Genomic DNA, 20,431 nt, shown 5'->3' with positions numbered 1-20,431 from the left:
CCCGGGCAGCTTGTATCTGTAACTACATTTACCATTAACCGCCACCTCCCCCCCACCAAGCTACTGGAAAACTGGCACGATGGTAAGTAGAAACTGGGTTGTGAGATGGGTGCATGGCAGAGCAATGATGTGTCTGCATGTGCCTTGCCTTTTGTGACCAGAAGTGAGCCATGCAGCCGCCACGGCTGGGAGCAGCTGCTGCTTCAACCCCTCTGACCAGCAGACCTTGCGCAGCTCTTGGCCACGGGGCTGGCGATGGAAGCAGTGGCGAGGCGGAAAGCAGCTTAAGATGCAACCGGGGAGAGAGAAAAGCAAAGCATTCAAAAGGCGGCCTCAAATTAGTGCTGGAATTTAATAAAGTTGTAGAACACCCAACACATATATAAGTGAAAATCTTCAGAGGTTTCCCAGTACCATTTTACTGATAAGTTTACTTAAAAAAAAAATACTGCTTAATATAGCAACAACAACTTAATAAAAACCATTAAGTGGCTTACATAAAAACAACAATTCACCAACAGCATCCAATAGCATTTGAAAAAACAAAACTACACAAATAAAAATTAGGAGCCAGAATCCAGGAAAACCTGGGTAAGCCTGCATATTTTAAGCAAACATTTAAAGCTAATTGCCACCTCCACATCACAAATAATGGTACCTGAGAGAGGTCACTCCGGGGGGAGCATGCTGTCCCTGAAGAGGCCCCCTTATGTGCTGTTGCCAAGGGACAATGGCCGTGGTCTCAGTAAACCCATCTTCTGACCTGGTGGTCATAAGCAGCCAGAGGTGGATGCTTAGGATGGCTGTTCCATCCAGTAGGTAAGCTGTGCCATTTTGGTCACATCTATACTATACATTTAAAATGCATGGCTTCCCCCAAAGAATCCTGGGAACTGTAGTTTTTAAGGATGCTGGGAGTTGTTAGCTCTGTGCAGGGCAAACTACAGTTCCCAGGATTCTTTGTGAGAAGCCATGTGCTTCTTCAAATGTGGTATGGCTGTGATCTAATTCGGCTGCCCACAGGCCCAGCCAAAATAAATGATTTCAGTGGCGCAACAGGGCATACTGTTAAGAGGTGGCGACATCATAATGCCATAGAAACATTCTAAACCTGTTGAGCTTCCTGTGAGCCTTTCAAAGCACTGGGACAAGTGACCTGTCCAGCCAAGGCTGTTCCTTACCAATTAATCCTTCCTCATCAAGGAGGAAGAAGAGGATGACCGAGGAGAGAGAGTGGATGAAAAGGATTCAAGACGAAAATGTGCACCTGAAAAATCAGATTAGGCTGCTCAGGGAAAACTATGAACTCCGTGCTATGTTGGGTCAGCAGTGTGACAATGGCAGCCAAGTCCAGTTCTTAACGTCTCCAATTTCTCCTGCATATACTGATGCTGGTTTATTGGTAAAAGGAGGTAAGCAGCAAGCTCTACAAATTTACTTACAAAACATTTTAGAAATAAACAAGTGATAAGCATATTCCTGCCTATGTGTGCATTTGAATTTATATGTGCAGCTCAGCCAGACCGTGGCCTAGTCTGCCCATCTGCGTAAAATGCTCATTAGAGGAAGAGGCACTTGTAATAGAAACCTGCCTTGGCCGTTGGACGACCCTGTGATCCCAAGGAGAGCTGAATCTCCTCAGCACCTTCCTGTTTCAGCTTTTGAGCAGAACTGGATGAAACTACGTAGGCTTAGCAAGCCCATTAATTTCATTTGTATGAAATTTCGTTTCATTTTATTTTTTATTTGTACACCGCCTTTCTGTGTTGCTATACACAAGCTGAAGAAACAACAGAATAGACAGCAAAGAGTACACACAAAATAGAATCTGATCCAATACAAAAAGTCATAATAAAAACATAAGTTTAAAATAAACAATTTATATCAAATAAAACAATATTAAATAATCCATTAGAAATAAAGTATATACATTCATCAGTGCCATTCGTAGCTTTAGGCAAAAGTAGACAGGTCTCTGTCTTGGGGAGCTGACAATGTCCTTTCCTGAAATCATGAAAGTGGAGCAAATTCCAGTCTTTGTATGCAACAGTTACAGATAGGTAGCCGTGTTGGTCTGCTATAGTCAAAACAAAAAAAATTCCTTCCAGTAGCACCTTAAAGACCAACTAAGTCAGTTCTTGGTATGAGCTTTCATGTGCATGCACACTTCTTCTGCATCTGAAGAAGTGTGCATGCACACGAAAGCTCATACCAAGAACTGACTTAGTTGGTCTTTAAGGTGCTACTGGAAGGAATTTTTTTTGTTTTGTATGCAACAGTTCCTGACCAGATGATGGCCCCTGTCATCTGGTTTAGGTACTTAAATATTAAATTGCACCTCTACCCGTGTTTAAGGTGGGCTAACAGCAAAGAGTTTTGCACATAAAATGCAACGATAACAATAAAACTAGGTAATATTTTTTTGGAAAATCTAAAGTTTCCAGGTTTGTGTCTTAACATGCTATTACGCAGTATAAAATTGGGTTTTGTTTTTTAAAAACATGAGCTGGAGGCTGATATGGCTGAAATTTGAGATCTATCTGAGGAAGGACTTAAACACATGTAGTTGGAGTGGGGGAAGAGTGGACTGGCTGCAAGTCAGAGGAATCGACACTTACCCTGACGGAACTGGTGCAGGACAGGATGTTATGTCTGCTACGCTCTGGGGTCTCCCCCAGCACCTGCCCAGGCATTCATCATTCTCCCCTGCTGCTGCTGAGCAAAAAAGGTGACACTTACTTGTTGCAAAAAAGTGTGCAACTTAGTTCAAGAGATGGGGAAGAAAGATGGCTCCAGAAAAGACAGAATCAGTGTTCTGATTCAGAATCAGTTTTCAGAATCCAGTTTTCAGAATCAGTTTTCAGAATCAGTTTTCAGAATCCAGAAAAGACTGAATCAGTGTTCTGATTCAGAATCAGCTTCTGCTGAGTCAGTACAGTTTAAAGGTAAGGGTAGGTATCGTGTCTGTGTGTATTTGAGGGGGTAGAGAGAGGAGGGTCCAAAACATTTTGCTGCATGTGGCGCTGTAGCAAACCCCCCTCTACAGCCACCCCCTCCTCACCACCAAGCTGTGTCACAGCCAAGGATGGTCAAGTTGTTTTGATGCCTGAGGCAGAAAAATCCCTCAATTGCCTCTTCTGGGGAAGTAAAAATTCAGCAATAATAAAGGCTGCTTTAATGAAATTCTCTCCCCCCCCCCCCGATAAGATCCTCCTTGGTGCAGAGGAGCCAGTCTATCTCCCTGTCTTTACAATAAGCCTGCATATTGGGCTGTTGCCATATATTTGACGGCAGTTGTGATTTTCCTCTTCCATATTCTCTCAAGAGGAGTGGTTTGCCTGTTTTATAAAATAACATCTCATCTTCAGACACATAGGACAAATATTTGGGTACCTTCCAAGCTTCATTTTTAAATTGCATAGCATGTCTCTTTAAGGGTGTACGGCACCTCTGGAACTTTAATCTCAAGTTAATTTTCTTCTTTGGAACAGAGACTCTTGACACAGATGTCAGTCAACTACAAATACACAAACTGCATTCCTTGCTGTAGTTAACAAAACTCTATGTGTTGTTGTTGTAGCTCAGTATATTGGAAGAGAAGATTTTGGTTACTGCTCACATGTCATCTCCAAGGAGCCCACTGTCCTGTCCAACCCCATTTCCCAGTCACCGCTGAAGCAGCTCCAAAATGAGCCTCCCCCTTTTCAGCCTAGAAGTGGAGAAAAGAAACCCGGACATTTGTCAAGCATGTCGTGCTCCACCATTGGAGGAAAACAGCTGGAGGAACCCACAGAACTGATGGGACTCAAGAAAGCGTGGCTGATGGACGGCCCTTTCCCTGGCGGCGATAAGGCTCAGACGCCCCTAGCAGTAAGCATGGGTAAGAAATGGTCACTAGATATCCACTCTGGGGAAGGGAAGAGGGTGTGGCAGTTTATTTTATGGATAATTTAAACAGGTTCCAATTTCAATCCATCAGATCAGACATAGCATTGATTAGTAGCAGCTATTGCAAGTGATAACGTCCTATCTCTGGGCCTATTTAAATGATAGCCAGCTTCATGTGAGATGCTTTCCTCCCTGCTGCCACCACACACTGGTGTTAGCCCTGGTCATGTCACTGGTTTGCTAGCTGCAGAAGTGGACATTTCTGAATGTCACAGCTATTGGCATGGTTTGTAGTGGTGTACAAAACTACATAAATTGTGTTGCCCTCCTGGTTAGGTTGTTCACAGAAATCCATTGGCAGTTGGCCTGAAGAAGAAGGGAGGGGAAGGGGCACATGACACAGCTGTCAGTTGGTGAAGGCAAGGGAGATGAAGCGGGAGGGAAGCCACATTGTACTGGGTTTGGAAGGGGCCATCAAAGTGTGTAGTATCCAACCAATTGGACAGGGAAGAGCATGGGAGACTCTCATCCATCAGCATTTTGTCTTGATGTTTATTTGAATTTGGAACAAACCTTTTGCTAAATGTGCTTTGTTGTAGCTCACTACAAGGCTGCAAGACTACTCAGTTCAAAAGACAATGCGAGCCATTCACCATCATGGACAGAAGAATTAGCTTCCTCCAACCCCACACGCTTAGCAAGCAAGGAGGAAGCTCAGACCACATTTTCAGATGACCTCAAAATACGCAAAGGAAGTTCTTCCTTGGGGATTTCTGAAAGGCAGTCCTATCACCTTTTGGGCAGCGCCCAGGACCCAAGCGCAAGCAAAGCACAGCTTGAATCTCAAGAGATGCCCAGGAAGAAGAGAGTCTGGTTTTCTGATGCACCAGACACAGACAAGTTAAGGAAGTCCCATACGTTCTACTTGAATGGTAATACTGAGACATGCCATGGGGCTGGTGTAAAAGACTGGTGTACCCCTTTCCCCTTCCTACTTCAGATGTCTTCTAAAAATCTGGGAGTTGTTTTTTCCTTTGCTATCTGGTGGCAGGGTGTTCCACAGGGCGGGTGCCACTACCAAGAAGGCCCTCTGCCTGGTTCCCTGTAATTTCGCTTCTCGTAGTGAGGGAACTGCCAGAAGGCCCTCGGCGCTGGACCTCAGCGTCCGGGCAGAACGATGGGGGTGGAGACGCTCCTTTAGATATACCGGACTGAGGCTGTTTAGGGCTTTATAGGTCAACACCAACACTTTGAATTGTGCTCGGAAATGTACTGGGAGACAATGTAGGTCTTTCAAGACCAGTGTTACATGGTCTCGGTGAATGCTCCCAATCACCAGTCTAGCTGCCGCATTCTGGATTAATTGCAGTTTCTGAGTCACCTTCAAAGGTAGCCTCATGGAGAGCACATTGCAGTAGTCCAAGCGGGAGATAACCATAGCATGCACCACTCTGGTGAGACAGTCTGTGGGCAGGGAGGGTCTCAGCCTACATACCAGATGGAGCTGGTAGATAGCTGCCCTGGACACAGAATTGACCTGCGCCTCCATGGACAGCTTTGAGTCCAAAATGACTCCCAGGCTGCACACCTGGTCCTTCAGGGGCACAGTTACCCCATTCAGGACCAGGGAGTCCTCCACACCAGCCCGCCCCCTGTCCCCCAAAAACAGTACTTCTGTCTTGTCAGGATTCAATGTCAATCTGTTAGCCGCCATCCATCCTCCAACCGCCTTTGTTCCAATTCAGCAGCGAACAGCGAGTTTCCCCAGGGAAAGTGGCAGATCCAAAAATAAAACAAAACAAAACAAAACACAAAACAAAAAACACCCTGCTCAGACCTTGACGTGGAAAGCATGGACCCTTTTCTAGAAAGCCTGGTGCAAAAGGAAGTCTGGATGAGCCCTCAGATAACAAGTTCACCAACAGAATATAGATGGATGAAAGTGTGATTGGCATCTCAACCACCAAGGAGATGTATACATTTCAGACATGCCTGTTTTTAATATAAGCTCTGGCCTCTTATAGCAAAGCCCCAGTATATCTACAAAGTAGCCTCTTCCTTTCACTTCCTTGTAGATATAGAGATTACTCAGAACAGCAAGAGGAATGGGCGCATCGTGGGAGAGATTGCCTTCCAGTTAGACAGGCGCATTCTTGCGCATGTGTTTCCTGGCATCACAAGGCTCTACGGGTTCACAGTGTCCAATATTCCTGAGAAAATCAAACAGGTGAGTCCCAGCACTTTGAGGAAAAGTTGTCTTTTTGTCAAAACATTATTCACTCAGGACTCAGAGACCTGCTTGGCCATAAAACAACTTCCTAAAGATGTCTAGGGACACGGGTGGCGCTGTGGGTAAAACCTCAGTGCCTAGGACTTGCCGATCGCATGGTTGGCGATTCAAATCCCAGTGGCGGGGTGAGCTTCCGTCTTTCGGTCCCAGCTCCTGCCCACCTAGCAGTTTGAAAGCACCCTTAAGTGCAAGTAGATAAATAGGTACCGCTTTATAGTGGGAAGGTAAACGGCGTTTCCGTGTGCTGCGCTGGTGCTGGTTTGCCAGAGCAGCTTCGTCACACTGGCCACGTGACCCGGAAGTGTCTCTGGACAGCGCTGGCTCCCGGCCTCTTAAGTGAGATGAGCGCACAACCCTAGAGTCGGACACGACTGGCCTGTACGGGCAGGGGTACCTTTACCTTTTTAAAGGCGTCTATCTATTGGTATCACTCATTATCACTCCATACCCAGTTGTTAACAACGCCATAGTATCACATAGTATCACATCCTGTTGAAGAAGCAACCATACCCTGTATTACCAGGGTGTACTAAGGTACCTTAGTACTTTCAGTTAACTCTAATGCATCTGAAAAGGACAGAGCAGATTTGTTCATAGGTCTGGAAAAGATTTACATTTCTGCTAAATTCAGCTAAGTTCCTCCTTAGTTTCTACTAAGTGCAGATAAGAGCCATATTTAAATTGTTTTAACTGGAATGCATATGAGAATGAGAGGGAAATTATTGGTCCATAAGGTGCCTCCAAATTTATTAATATCTCTAGATATCCCACCATCCTTATGGGCAGGGCTGACTCAAAACATTTTGGCACCTGAGGCAAACCACAAAATGGTGTCCCAAAGTGAAGATCTGCATTGTTAGGAACAAGGTGGGCAGGAGATCACCAGCCCCCTATTAGCTGAGAGGCTACTGTAGAGGCACTGGCAAGAGGCTGCCCAGGCAATGGCCTCCAAGGAATGTGCCACAACGTTTGCTTGTCTACACTTCCACTTGTCCTGCTGCTTTCCCCCAAGGAAAACCTGCTCTTTACCACTGAATCGGGGCAAAGGTCAGTTGGGTTTTCCATACATTGATGCTTGCAAAGAGCTGGTTTTCCTGGGGAAAGTGGAGGGGCAAACAGAAAGGGTGGACGAGCCTTTGTAACAGAGGCATTGCTCTGACACAGTGATAGGGGGATTCCAGATGGGGGCTTAATCCTGCAGATGGGTCACTGATGTATTGCAAATGGGCCATGGAATTTATTTTGAACCTTATCAGATTTTTTTTCTGTGAACAGCAAATCCTAATTTGGGGGGAGGGGAATACAGGCGAGTATTTTGAAGTCAGTGGCATTATGTGAATCCTGCAAAAAAACTTGCATGCACCAAAGCAACCATTCCATAATAAACACCAGTCTGGAAGCAGCCATAATATCAGTAAACCATGTCTTGTTTAGTTTTTGCATAGCGAAATTCTGCCCAGCAATTATCACTTCCTTATATTGTTTATCTTTGATTTGCTCTCTTGTCTCCTAAAATCTGGCAGTAATAAAGTCTATGTTGCCCTGCATCTCTGTATCTTTTTAAAAAGCTATTTCAAGAGTCTCAGAGGGAATTCTGGTCTGTTTCTACTTAACCATAAATATACTGCAATCATTCATAGGCAACTAATATTCCCACAGTGACTTTTTACTTACTTGGTGTGTTTATCTTGTTTTTGCAGCAGTTATTGCTTGGGATGTGTCTGCTATGGTTGCTAGAAGTCATCAGATTTCAGTAGAATTATTGCTCCTAACTCAAACTGCAATGCATTATCTGAAATTTGGTTAGCACATTGTCTGATGTGTAAACAACACCAGTGCAATATTTTAAATAAATTGTTTTTCTTTGAGCTGCTTTGGTGGACACTTTCAGTTTAAATTTCCTCAGCTAATTTACTATTCCCAGAAAAATTCTGAATATCTTGTGTGGATTGGGGTATCATTCAATGGGCAGAGCTCACGTCTTGTCAGATTCTGGAGACAATTTCTCACCGAGAGAACTCTGTTTCCCAAAATATACACTTGCTGTTAATATGTTCACAAATCCATGCCCACTTTGGTCTTCTTTGGTGGGACCCAAGATAATGATATAATCCATTAATGTGTTTGCACTGGTAAAATGCTTGTGTATCATGGCCACAATCCAACATCAAATTAAGCACTCGTAGGTTCCTTGATTTTAGCAACTGAACTTTCGAAGCACAGACCTTTTTGCTTCCTGCTTTGTTAACAAATTCCATTTCTGCTTCCATTACTTTACTCTTTCCCCCCTTCCTCCCCCCCTCAAATATTCAGACCTTGCTCAAATTGCACTGAGTTTCACAGTTAGCCCTATGGCAGGCAGAAACTTGTTACAAACATCTAAAATTTCTTCCCTTATGAAACAATGCAACAAAACTTTTGATTTAACTTCACCCTATTTCTCCTCTGCTCCTATTGATGCTAAATTAAAATTAGGATCTTTAGCCCTTCCATAAAGTGCTAGCAATAGCTTTTTAAAATGTATATATGTATGTGTATATGTGTGTGTATATCTAATGAAAATACCTAGGTCTCCATGAAATCCCTAGATGGCTCTGTGGACGAGAAGAAGTACCGAGCCATGACCCAGCGCTACCTGGACCTGACTGCTCGCCTGGAGAAGATGGGCTACCACGTAGACGTCCACCCGGTGTTCAGTGAATTCCTCATCAACACGTACGGCATCCTGAAGCAAAGGCCAGACCTCAGTTCCAACCCCTTGCACAACAGCCCCGCGGACCTCAGGAAGATGGTGATTGACATTGTCCCATCCAAGTTCCTTGGAGATACCTTGCTGCTCTTGAACTGTTTGTGTGAACTTTCTAAAGAAGACAACAAGGCCCTGTTTGCCTGGTAGTAGTGCACCTGCTGCAGCTCTTGCCCTCAAATCTCTACGGAAAGGACACACAAACAAACATAGCATATATGTAATAAAAGGATATCTGCTGAAAGTGGGCATGGAGTCGTGTGGATGCTTTTTGTATCAGGCTCCTGCTGACGTGAGTTGGTGCTTGTGGAAGGGTTTGTTCATTTGCTTTCGGTTAACTGTTACTCTCTTGTTTTTTTTATCGACTCTGTACTTTATATCTGACTTGTTCATAGCTGCTATAAGAGCCACATGTGGGCTAGACGGCGCATAATAAAGTTTAGTAAAAATAAACTATATAAGAAAATAAATGTAGTTGTTAGCACTCAGTTCACAAATGCCAAATTAAAGTGCTGCACTGTTTGTTAAATAAGGAAAGACATGCCTGCCAGCTCTATTTTTTCCTCACATTCTGCTTGAGATGCAGCCCTTGTGACAGCCTGAATGAGCTTCTGAAAGGCATCTGTTCTCTGTAGATCATACTCTAGGATTTTGACTATCTCCTATATCTGACTAAAGAGCCTTCACTTGTCTGAATTCTAGCTCCATGTGGTCATTGCAAGGGGATCAGGAAAAATGGTACATGTTGTTCTAAAGGGCATCTCCCCCATTGTCAGTTACATGCTGTCTGGGTATGTGGACATCTGCCACGATCCTAATGAATGATTCTAGTAAAAAATGGTGAAGATCTGTCATAGTTCTTGTTAAGCCGGAAAATCACAAAGAAGCATTAAGGTTGCTGCTTGAACAAAGTCTGCCCTAAAATTTGGAGGTGATCCATAGGTCCTTGGAGCAAGTTGCATGTATTTGCCTCCTGGTAGAGAGCTTGCAGTCGTGCTCTGGCCTCCTTTGGTCTGCTGATCCATCTGCCATGGATGCTTTAGCTGAGATTCCTGCATTGCAGGGACTACATTACCCCTGAGGTCCCTTCCAACTCAACAGTTCTATGATTCTATGATAGTTGCACTTTCAGCTGTTTATAGTTACAATGAAGAGTTCTTTGGCATTGTATGCTCCTTGCAATTTTGCTTGTTCCTTTAAACCATTTCCTGCCAAAACATTCTGTGGTAATGGCATTCCCAAGGTAAGCAAAGTCTACTTTCCTACAGAAATTCTAGAACTCGCTGTGAGAAAGGGCATATTCTCTTACAGTCTTCCAATCGCTTTTGGATGGAACAGCAAAACCACAATCAATTATAATGAAAAATATTTCGGATGCTATAAATAAACTTAGACAACTTCATCTCAGCGAATTCTGCTTCTTATGAACATATATATCCCACAATATCCCACAACCACACACCAGCTTTTCCATCTCTGCTTGCTTCATGGGCAACAAAATGTGAAACAACTTTCTTTTGATCCATAGATCTTAAGATGTTTAGCAACACTGATTGTTTCAATAGCTGTGTAGTTGTGTAGATCTATTTGTCTCCAAACTAGATTTATAGATTCTACATGTGATATTCAATGTGTGATCATATTTGCACATGTGTTTTTTTAAAAAAAGAACTGTCATTTTACAACACCTGCACCTGAACCCCAATCTGGATCAGGATGGTTGGAGGGTTAAACTTTTTATTCCCCTCCCCCACGTTCATTCAGATTCACTTGGGGGGGGCACAAAAAACTCCATTGTTAAAATAAACTTGTTGCCCAATTGTGATTATCTAGATAAGCTCCCTCTGGAAGACCCCTTAGCCTGTAAAAGAAAAACAACAACAACATACAAGTATTGTGGCCCCTTGTAGGGAAGGAGACTCATTCAGGTATGAGGTTTCAGAGAATAGCGCACTCCCACCTTGTTAGATGCATGAAAGCAAAATTAGCAGCAACTTTCATGCAGTTTTTATAACTGTGGGGTGAATTCTTGTGAGAATAGTTTGACTGCTTTCGAGGTAGCATTTTACTTTAAGGGACCATGTGCTGCTGTGGGATGATGACCAATGATGAAGACAGGCTTCAGAAGCAGAGAGGACAGTCCAAAGTGCCATGGAGGGCTGTTTGGAATAGTTAATGAGAAATCCCAGAGGTAGAGGAAGGCCATTGGCTTTAAGCCAGAGAGTTTCCTGATCCCATAGTTCCATTTTGTCACCCAGAGCAGAAGAGGGGGAAATCATCCAGGACTCCCCACAACTCTATGAAAGAAAACAAAAACAGAGCAATGTCAAAATTAGTGGAGTGTGTCCCCAATTTTTCTGAAGGCAACAACAAAGAGGTAAGTTCAGAATTGGTTTTTGTATAAAGACAGTTCCTTGTGTGGCAATATGGTGGCAATATAATACTGGTGAAACCACAAAATCTATTTTTCCCCTGTCTAAATTAGTTTTGCAAGTCTGAGTTCAAAGCATATTTGAATCACCTGTCCATGAGAAATTAATTTTGAAAACAGTTTTACAGGTGTACTGAAATTCTAACCCCATAAGTATCAGAACAAAACTTTAATCTTCTATTAATAAAACCTAAGTTTAATATAACCAACAGCAAAAATCAAAAGGGAGAGGAGGGGGAAATACTTCTAAGTGTAAATGTTGTAAAAATTGAAAATACAATGTTTGGGGTAAACTTTAATGATTTGACATGCAAATGCAATGCTTTTAGAGGGAGATTTCTTCTCAGGGTTTAACCTGCATTATTTAAAAATAAAGTGAATGCATATTACTTTTGCATGCTACTTTACTAAATTATAAGCCCATCTGCACTTGGCTGGGTGTGTGGTGGAGAAGCTTCTTAGCAGCTTTGTTTCACTGAAACTCTTTTGCTTTATTCAGAAAAAACACATGATCACACAGAGAAGGAAGAAAAAATGGAAATATCTCCCCTCTCTGTGTGTCCTTCCAACCTCCTGCATAACATCACCACCATTAACCTCTTGTTTTCTCTTGCTGCCCAATGTAGATAGCAAACACAAAACCCGCCCTGCCTCTATTATATAGGGTAGAAAGGGTTGGACTGGATACAATCAGACGCCATATTAAATGCCAGACAGTGGACTGAATCTTTCATAACTGCACTGACTTCAAAACTGCATGGATTTTTTTGGGTTTCTTAGAATTCCCATGCAATACCAAGTACAAGGCTGCTGGTCAGTTATAAAATAGTACAAAAATATACAATTTTATAACATACAGAGAATAACATGTGCTGATAAACGAGAGAGGAGCTGGGGGAAGGGCTGGGGGGTGGGAGGTTTTTTTTTTGTTTTTTTTTTAGGGGTGGAGGGTGGAGGAGAAAAATGGGGGGAAATGTGGATGATGTATTTTTGATAAATTGTTAGGTTGAAATCCCGAATAAAAAATATTTTAATAAAATAGTACAAAAATAGTACAAAGGTGATATAAAATTAACTAACACACCCAATAAACCCACTAAATATACCGGTACCTTCATATCAGGCAGACTCACTTGAGCTTACAGGGCTTTTTTGTTTCAGCAGCACCATCCCTCGACAGTGCCAGCCCCCCAGTAAGGTAGCCCACTAGCAATAGGTGCCCAGTCTGATTTCCTTTTCTCGGCCTGCTCCCACCGATGTGTCTGTCAATTAGGATAAGGGATATGGGATTCCCACTGCCTCATGGTGGTCTACTTGGAAACAGGGAAACAGCTGGATTCCAAGTGTGTTCAGCAGTGGCGTAGTGTGGGTTGTCAGCACCCGGGGCAAGGCAAGTAATTTGCGCCCCCTAACCCTGAGTGAGCCAGGTAGGGGCAGAGAGCTGCGAGTGCGAGCGCCCCCCCCTAGATGTTGCACCCGGTGCGGCCGGCCCCCCCCTGCACCCCCACGCTACGCCACTGGTCTTCAGCCCCTCCCCCTCCCCTTGCTCTCCCAGACAGGTATGCATGTGCCAAATGAAACTAATGCACCTAATCCCACACAAAGCAAAACTAGTATAACCAAACAGGAAAGAGATCTTTGGATTGTAATGGAGATCTCATTTGATATTGATGTGAACAGGAAAAGGCAAAATCCATGTTAGGGATCACTAGGAATGGGTTTCCTCTTTTTATTTTTTTAAATGTGACATGAGCATTTATTCACTTAAAGAGTTGTCACTTTAAAAGCAAAATACATTCTAAAAGACCTGCAAAGCTGCTTTAAGTTGCTTGTGATCCCACACCCAGCAGCCAGTCCAAAGAGCACAAATGGCAGAGTTACTTTTCCCTGAGCTCGTTGGCAGGTGTGCGCGCGCTTCAGCCATTATGTATTCTGTGGTTCTTATATTATAATTCTATGTTGTGAATCACACTGGATAAAGGGGGTATACAAATGTTCTAAATAATAACAACCCTGACTTGGTCACTTGCACACTATGCACACGCATGGACTGCACTCTTTGATCAGTGGATTTGCTTGCTCCCTGAATAGTCTGAAGCCATGAGCATGAGGTCCATGCGCTCTAACAGGCTCTGCTCTGCACAGGTGATAGATGAGATTGCCAAGGCCATCTCTCAGACTGAGGGCTGCATGCTCCTGGATGTGGATGCAGGCCCTTCCACCAATCGGACCGTTTACACCTTCGTAGGCAGTCCTGAAGATATAATTGAAGGTGCACTGAATGCGGCCAGAACAGCTTTTCAACATATCGACATGGCAAAACATAAAGGTAATCAGAGTGAGATAAGTGTTAATCATAGAGAGTAAGACAGCCAAATAAGTTTTTATTGATGGCGCCTTGTTCAACTACTTTGCAGCCCTCCTCATACTCTGAGCATCTTGTTTTGTCCTAGATCTGGAAGAAACTATAAATAACCTGTGAGAGGCAATGTGTACCTATAAAGGAATGGAATTTGGGATCCCACAGCACTAGGCATTTCTACATGCGAACTCTCTGGATTCTGATAGTTAAGGTGGGGCCTATGGAACCAGGTTGAAAGATCAGCCAGGAAAACCAGGTGGCTTTGGACAAGTTCCTCCTTTTCTCCTTTCACCATAACCTACCTTGTGAAGTTGCTGTAAGGATACAATTGTCAGAAGCCGGAGTCAATAGTAGGTCAGCATAAAAACACCGGTGTCAGGGAAGTTAACTCTGTGCAATGAAACCAGAACAGCTCAAACCCAGTGAGCCCAATAATTCTCCCCAGTAGATCTTGCTCCAATGAGTCGGTTGCAAGGACTGAAGGGCGCTGTCTTCCCACAGCTCCCTAAGACTCCACCTCCACCACGTCCTTCCCAAACAGCCTGAGACTTCTCTGCCTTGTCTGTCTTCGTTCTGCCCTCTTCATACTGGGAGACCAGTGGGGAGGGGAACTAGTTCTTCTCCAGCCTCCTCTTCTGCCTCTGAATCTAGATTTATCTCTGCCACAGCCTCTCTCTGCTCACTAAACCCTGTTGCATCATCATCCCACTCCCTGGCTCTGAGCCTTCTCCCCCTGGGGGTTCCCTGGCTGGTGCCTCCCACTAATCCTCTGCACCCAGCCAGTCCATGAGAACAATGCAGTTACTCTCCTGTGTGTTAGCCTGAGCTCCTTGAGTAAGTAACAAATAAACAAATGCAGTAAACAAATGCAATCAATAAATAAGTATTCACCTCTGAGCCTCATGAGAATCGTTTCCAATTTATTCGAAGTTACACAACCTTACAACTGTCTTACTTACCCATCTGTGGATTCAAGAGGAGAGGTCGTGTGTCCCTGAAAGCTTGTCACTGAAACCCATAAAAAGGAATCTTTAGGAGGAAAATGTAACACAAGTCCACAACAGGCCTCAATACAAATACAGTGGTACCTCGGGTTAAGTACTTAATTCGTTCCGGAGGTCCGTACTTAACCTGAAACTGTTCTTAACCTGAAGCACCACTTTAGCTAATGGGGCCTCCTGCTGCCGCCGCACCGCCGGAGCACGATTTCTCTTCTCATCCTGAAGCAAAGTTCTTAACCTGAAGCACTATTTCTGGGTTAGCGGAGTCTGTAACCTGAAGCGTCTGTAACCCGAGGTACCACTGTAACTCAACTTTAGGTTGCTTTTGATACACAAATTGCTTTACAATTTACCATACACTTCCTGAATCATAGAATTGTAGAATTGGAAGGGACCCCAATGGTCATCCAGTCCAACCCCCTGCAATGCAAAAATATCAGCTAAAGCATCCATGACAGATGACTATCCAACCTCCCTTGCCTCAGTATCATGAAACCAAAACGGACACGATCACTTATTCCCAAGTTTCTGAGTACTTCTACTTCGTCGATCAGTTCTTCCCTGTTGGTGAGGACCAGGTCCAAGATAGATGAACCCCCCATAGCAGCAGCAGCGAGGGAGCAATAGCAGCAGCCGCGTCTTCGTCGCTTCCCTTCGGCGGCCCGCAGAAGGGACATCATGCCGAAAAGAAAGGCTCGCTCAGGTTGAGTAATCAAGCAGTGAGAAATCAACTGTTGTACATGCATGTGTCTGGAGACTTCCGGAGGTGGCGCAAAACGGCAATGGCGGTCCTCTTTACCCTGTGAAGAGGGGCTCCGCGAAAAAGGGTCGTCTGCTGCGGCAAAGCGGAGACCCATCAAGAAAAACCACAGGCAGAGCGAGCCTGTGGCCGTGGGACTCGGCGGGCGCCAAAAGCCCCCCCAGAAACGAAGAAGGAACCCCGTAAGGAACCCCGCTGTGAGTTCATCGCTCTTTTCGTGGATGCAAAGCCGCGCTGCTGCTGCTGCTGAGCGCCGACCTTTCTTCTTGAAAACATCGAAATTGGCTGCAACATACCCGTGAGTAAGGGGAACTAAACATCGGACTAAAATTTTGGAATTTGGCTGAAATTTGGCTGAAAACGGGAGGCGAGTAACAGGAAGTCCGTCTCCCGATCTTGCTAACCAGATCAAAGCAACGGTTTAGAAGAGCGCTGAAGCGCTTAAAAGGGACTGTAAAAGTAAAACGAGGGTGTATTTGATAGACTTTGTAGTGAAAAGACAAGCAGGAAATCTTTGTAAAATTTGTGGATTTTATTTTTGGAACTTTCTTCCTAATTTTGAGCTATGCGGAGTTAAAAGGGACAACCCAGCGGTCGGGCTGTCAGTGCGCAAAAGAGAACTGTCAAACTGCTGATACTGTTATTGGAGTTTAAACTGATACATAGACTGAGACATTAACATTTAAACACTGTTGCTGGGACCTTTCTTGACACCTTGTGGCCTTTTTTCAAGAAATAGAAAGCCCGGGGAACCTTCCTTTTGTACTCTGGAACTACTAAGATTTAACATAGGGAACATAAGAACTTCAATGGCGGATAAGAGTTCTCTCCTTCCTTGAAACTTTGAAATACCCCCACCTAGAGGATTGTGGAGACATAGAGGCCTGGGAATTGTACTTTATTGTGATTCTCTGTGGTTAAATTGTTTACACTCTGGACTTGTTTGACTTATGGAACAAAAGAAAATTTGACCTTGAACAGAGGCAGGTGTGGAATGAGTGGCTCAGGGAGAACAAGAGCAGCTAAAGCTAAAGAAAAAGAAAAGAAACCAGTTCAACTTGTTCAAACAACCCTATCTCATCAACGAAGATCATCCGTCCCAACTGTGCTGACAGCACAGGAGGTGGAAGCTGAAGAGCCTGCCGCAGAAGATATGGCAACTGGAGGATCTGAAATAGCCCTGAAACAAATTCTGGAACAACTGGCAATTTTAAATCAAAAAGTGGACAATCAATCATCAAAAATTGACCAAGCTACATCCTCTATTAGTAAATTATCTGAGCAGGTTTCCCAGCACACTCAGGCAATTGAGAAATTGCAAGGAGCCACGACTGAAAACTATAAACTAGCTGTGGAAGCCAGTCAAAAAGCAGAACAGGCGAACAAAAAGGTTGATGAGATCAAGGGGGAAGTAAGGCCTCTGAAAAGACAGGTAGGGGAACAACAGGCCTACCTGTCATTGGTTGAATTGAAAAGTAAGGAAAATAATCTCAGGTTAAGGGCCATCCCAGAACTGGAGGAAGGAAATTTACAGGGATTTTTAACACTTTTGTTCTCCAAATTCTGGGGGATTGAGGAAGACAAGGACTTTAAAATTGTGACGGCTTTTAGACTGGGAAAATTGATAAAGAAGGATAAGTCCAGAGACTGTTTGGTTATTTTGAGATCAAGAGAGGAAAGAGACAAGATACTAGGCCTACATTTTAAAAAATCTTTGGAGATAGAAGGTAAAAAGGCTGAAATTTACAGAGACATACCCAAACATCTTTTGGATCTTAGGACCACTTATACAGATTTGACCAAACTGTTGAGATACAACACAATCCCTTATAGGTGGGAGTTTCCGCAAGGACTATCATTTACCTACAAAGGAAGGAAAGTAAGAATTAAAACACCTGAGGACCAACAGAAGTTCTTACACGACCACGAGGAGGACCTCCAGAAAGGAGCCGCAGCTTCTTGGCCACCACCACCACCGGGACCATCTCCAAAGCCTACACCGTCTGGATCTGGACCAGCATTACCACCTCCGGGATCGGAGGGAAACCTAGACACCCCACTGTAGACCCACCAATTAGACCAGGATGTCGCTGCAGCTTCTCAGTTGGAATATAAATGGCGGAAATTCTCCGGAAAAAAGAAGAAAAGTATTTCATATTTTGAAAAAAGAACAATTGGACATTATTTGCCTGCAAGAAACGCATGTGACAAGGCTCCACAGAAAAGTGCTAATTAATAAAAGATTAGGCCAAGAATTTATTTCTTCGGATAAAGTTAAGAAAAGAGGAGTGGTGATATATGCAAAGGAGAGCCTGTCACCGAAATTTTTATTTAAAGACGAACACGGCAGAATTTTGGCGATTGAAATTCAGACACAAGGAGAAAAAATTTTGATATTAGGAATATATGCTCCAAATGAAGGAAAATCAGAATTTTTCAGGAAGCTGCATGAGATTATGCTGGACTACTTAGACTACAACAACATTATTATGATGGGTGATATGAATGGGGTTGTGTCTGTAAATATGGATAAGTCGCAAAGTGCTAACATGACGAAAGATGGCAGACTACCTAAAACTTTTTTTGAAATGGCTGACAATGTGGACTTAATTGACATATGGAGGGTTAAGAACCCCCTAGGAAAAGAAGGAACTTTCTTTTCTGAAGCTCATCTGACATGGACACGAATCGACCAAATATGGATAACTAGAGGACTGGCACCCAAGACTAGAAAGGTGGAAATCTGCCCAAAAACCTGCTCCGACCATAACGCTTTGAAAATGGAACTGAGACTAAATACAACCGGATCCTTTAGATGGAAAATGAATGACACCTTACTAAGGGACGAGAAGATTGTTAAGAAGGCCCAAAAAACTTTAAAGGACTATTTTGAGATAAATTTAAATACCACTGTGGAAAAAAGAACAATCTGGGACGCAAGTAAAGCAGTCATGAGAGGGTTTCTAATACAACAAAATACGATCAAGAAAAAGCTCTGGAATGAAAAGAAGGAGAAGTACTGGAAAAAATAAGAGATGGAGAAAAAAAACTAAGATCCAGGCCCAAGTCGAAGGAAGTGCTGAGAGAAGTGAAATTTTTCCAAGCACAATATTTGAAATTGATAAATCAAGAGGTGGAATGGAAAATTAAACAAATGAAACAAAGATCTTTTGAATCAGCAAATAAGTGTGGGAAACTGCTAGCATGGCAGTTGAAAAAGAGACAAAAACTTAATACAGTTACAAATCTAGAGATTGAAGGGAGAATGGTTCAGAAACCCGAGGAAATTAGAAAGTGCTTCCAGAGATATTTCAAAGAACTTTATTCACAAGGGCCACAGAAAGATTCGGAGGTGGACCAATTTCTCAAAACCAATGGATTACAGAAAATACCTCAGGAAATGAGAACAATCCTGAATAGTAATATCACACAGCAAGAAATTGAAAGCGCCATTCAGAACCTCCAGTTAGGCAAATCTCCAGGCCCTGATGGACTTACCTCCAAATACTATAAGGTTCTGAAAGACTATTTGATACAACCTTTGTTGGAGGTCTGTAACCAGATTATGGAGGGGAGGAAGGCACCGGAAACGTGGAAAGAAGCCTTCATCACATTGATACCCAAACTAGAAACTGAGAAGACCCAGCTTAAGAACTACCGCCCCATCTCACTCCTAAATGTGGATTACAAAATTTTTGCAGACATTTTGGCAAGTAGGTTTAAAAAAGTGCTTAATGAAGTGATCCATAAGGACCAGGCAGGCTTTCTCCCTGGTAGGCATTTGTTTGACAACACAAGAAACATCATCGACATTTTGGAACTTTTACAAACAAAGCTTAACACTAGAGCGGTGTTAATCTTTATCGATGCGGAGAAAGCCTTTGACAACATTTCTTGGATGTTTATGAAGAAAAATTTGGAAGGGATGGGAGTGGGGCGGGGGTTTGAAAATGGAATAGAAGCAATATATTCAGAACAAAAAGCTAAATTGATAGTAAACAATGTGGTGACAGAGGAGTTTAAAATTGAAAAAGGGACACGACAGGGGTGCCCTCTATCCCCTCTATTGTTTATTTCAGTTCTGGAGGTGCTATTGAACATGATTAGAAAGGACCGGTTGGTACAGGGAATTGAGGTCGGAGTGAAACAATACAAATTGAAAGCATTTGCAGATGACCTGGTATTAACATTACAGGAGCCAGTCTCTAGTACTAAAAGAGTGCTAGAATTAATTTCTGACTTTGGTCGGGTGGCGGGATTCAAGTTGAACAAGCAAAAAACTAAGGTTTTAGCTAAAAATTTGACAACTGCAGAAACAGATGAGTTCCTGAAAGAAACAGAATTAAATGTGGTTAAAAAAGTAAAATACCTAGGGGTGTATCTGACCTCCAAAAATTTGAATTTGTTTAAAGACAACTACGAGAAATGTTGGTCAGAAATCAAAAGAGATTTGGAAACGTGGTCAAGATTGAAACTTTCCTTGTTGGGCCGAATAGCAGCTATAAAGATGAATGTATTGCCAAAAATGTTATTTTTGTTTCAGACCCTACAGATCGTGGACAAGGTGGAATGTTTTGGAAAGTGGCAGAAGGATATTTCTAAGTTTGTTTGGCAGGGCAAAAAGCCCCGAATAAAGTTTAAAATATTAACTGATGCGAAAGAAAGAGGGGGATTTGCCCTGCCAGACTTGAGGTTATATTATGAATCTGCAGCCTTCTGCTGGTTGAAAGATTGGATTTTACTGGAAAACACTGATGTCCTAGATCTGGAAGGGTTTGACAATGCTTTTGGGTGGCATGCATATTTGTGGTATGACAAGGTTAAAGTGCATAAATTGTTTAAAAACCACATTGTTAGGAGAGCAATTTTAACGGTCTGGACAAAATATAAAGACTTATTGGAGAGTAAGACTCCGAGGTGGCTCTCACCGGTGGAGGCCAAGGCACGTAAGAG

The 20,431-nt window shown here is 43.2% G+C and overlaps 2 protein-coding genes across 3 annotated transcripts in view; both read left to right on the top strand.

Moving 5' to 3' along the window:
- The first annotated feature begins 969 nt into the window (after positions 1 to 969).
- Positions 970 to 9,171, top strand: SPATC1L (spermatogenesis and centriole associated 1 like). Its single transcript, XM_083711754.1, has 5 exons — positions 970 to 1,412; positions 3,581 to 3,880; positions 4,488 to 4,820; positions 5,964 to 6,115; positions 8,748 to 9,171. Exons 1-5 carry the CDS (start codon positions 1,217 to 1,219, stop codon positions 9,072 to 9,074), a joined length of 1,308 nt encoding a protein of 435 aa, XP_083567880.1. The 5' UTR covers positions 970 to 1,216; the 3' UTR covers positions 9,075 to 9,171.
- Positions 9,172 to 10,755: 1,584 nt separating this feature from the next.
- FTCD (formimidoyltransferase cyclodeaminase) overlaps positions 10,756 to 20,431 on the top strand; it is a 28,576-nt gene continuing 18,900 nt past the window's right edge. Inside the window, exons 1-2 of one of the 2 annotated variants that reach the window (XM_083755903.1) lie at positions 10,756 to 11,301; positions 13,501 to 13,684. In XM_083755903.1, coding sequence (XP_083612029.1) covers positions 11,224 to 11,301; positions 13,501 to 13,684 — 262 coding nt within the window. In that variant the 5' untranslated portion in view covers positions 10,756 to 11,223. Of the gene's footprint in view, positions 11,302 to 13,446; positions 13,685 to 20,431 lie in introns of both variants that reach the window. The other variant, XM_083755902.1, reaches the window with a different exon arrangement.

This window comes from Podarcis gaigeae (assembly GCF_964106915.1).
Source record: "Podarcis gaigeae genome assembly, chromosome: 1".
In the NCBI taxonomy this organism is placed as follows: domain Eukaryota; kingdom Metazoa; phylum Chordata; class Lepidosauria; order Squamata; family Lacertidae; genus Podarcis; species Podarcis gaigeae.
The sequence above is the reverse complement of the archived record's forward strand: the minus strand, read 5'-3'. Positions and strand labels throughout refer to the sequence as shown.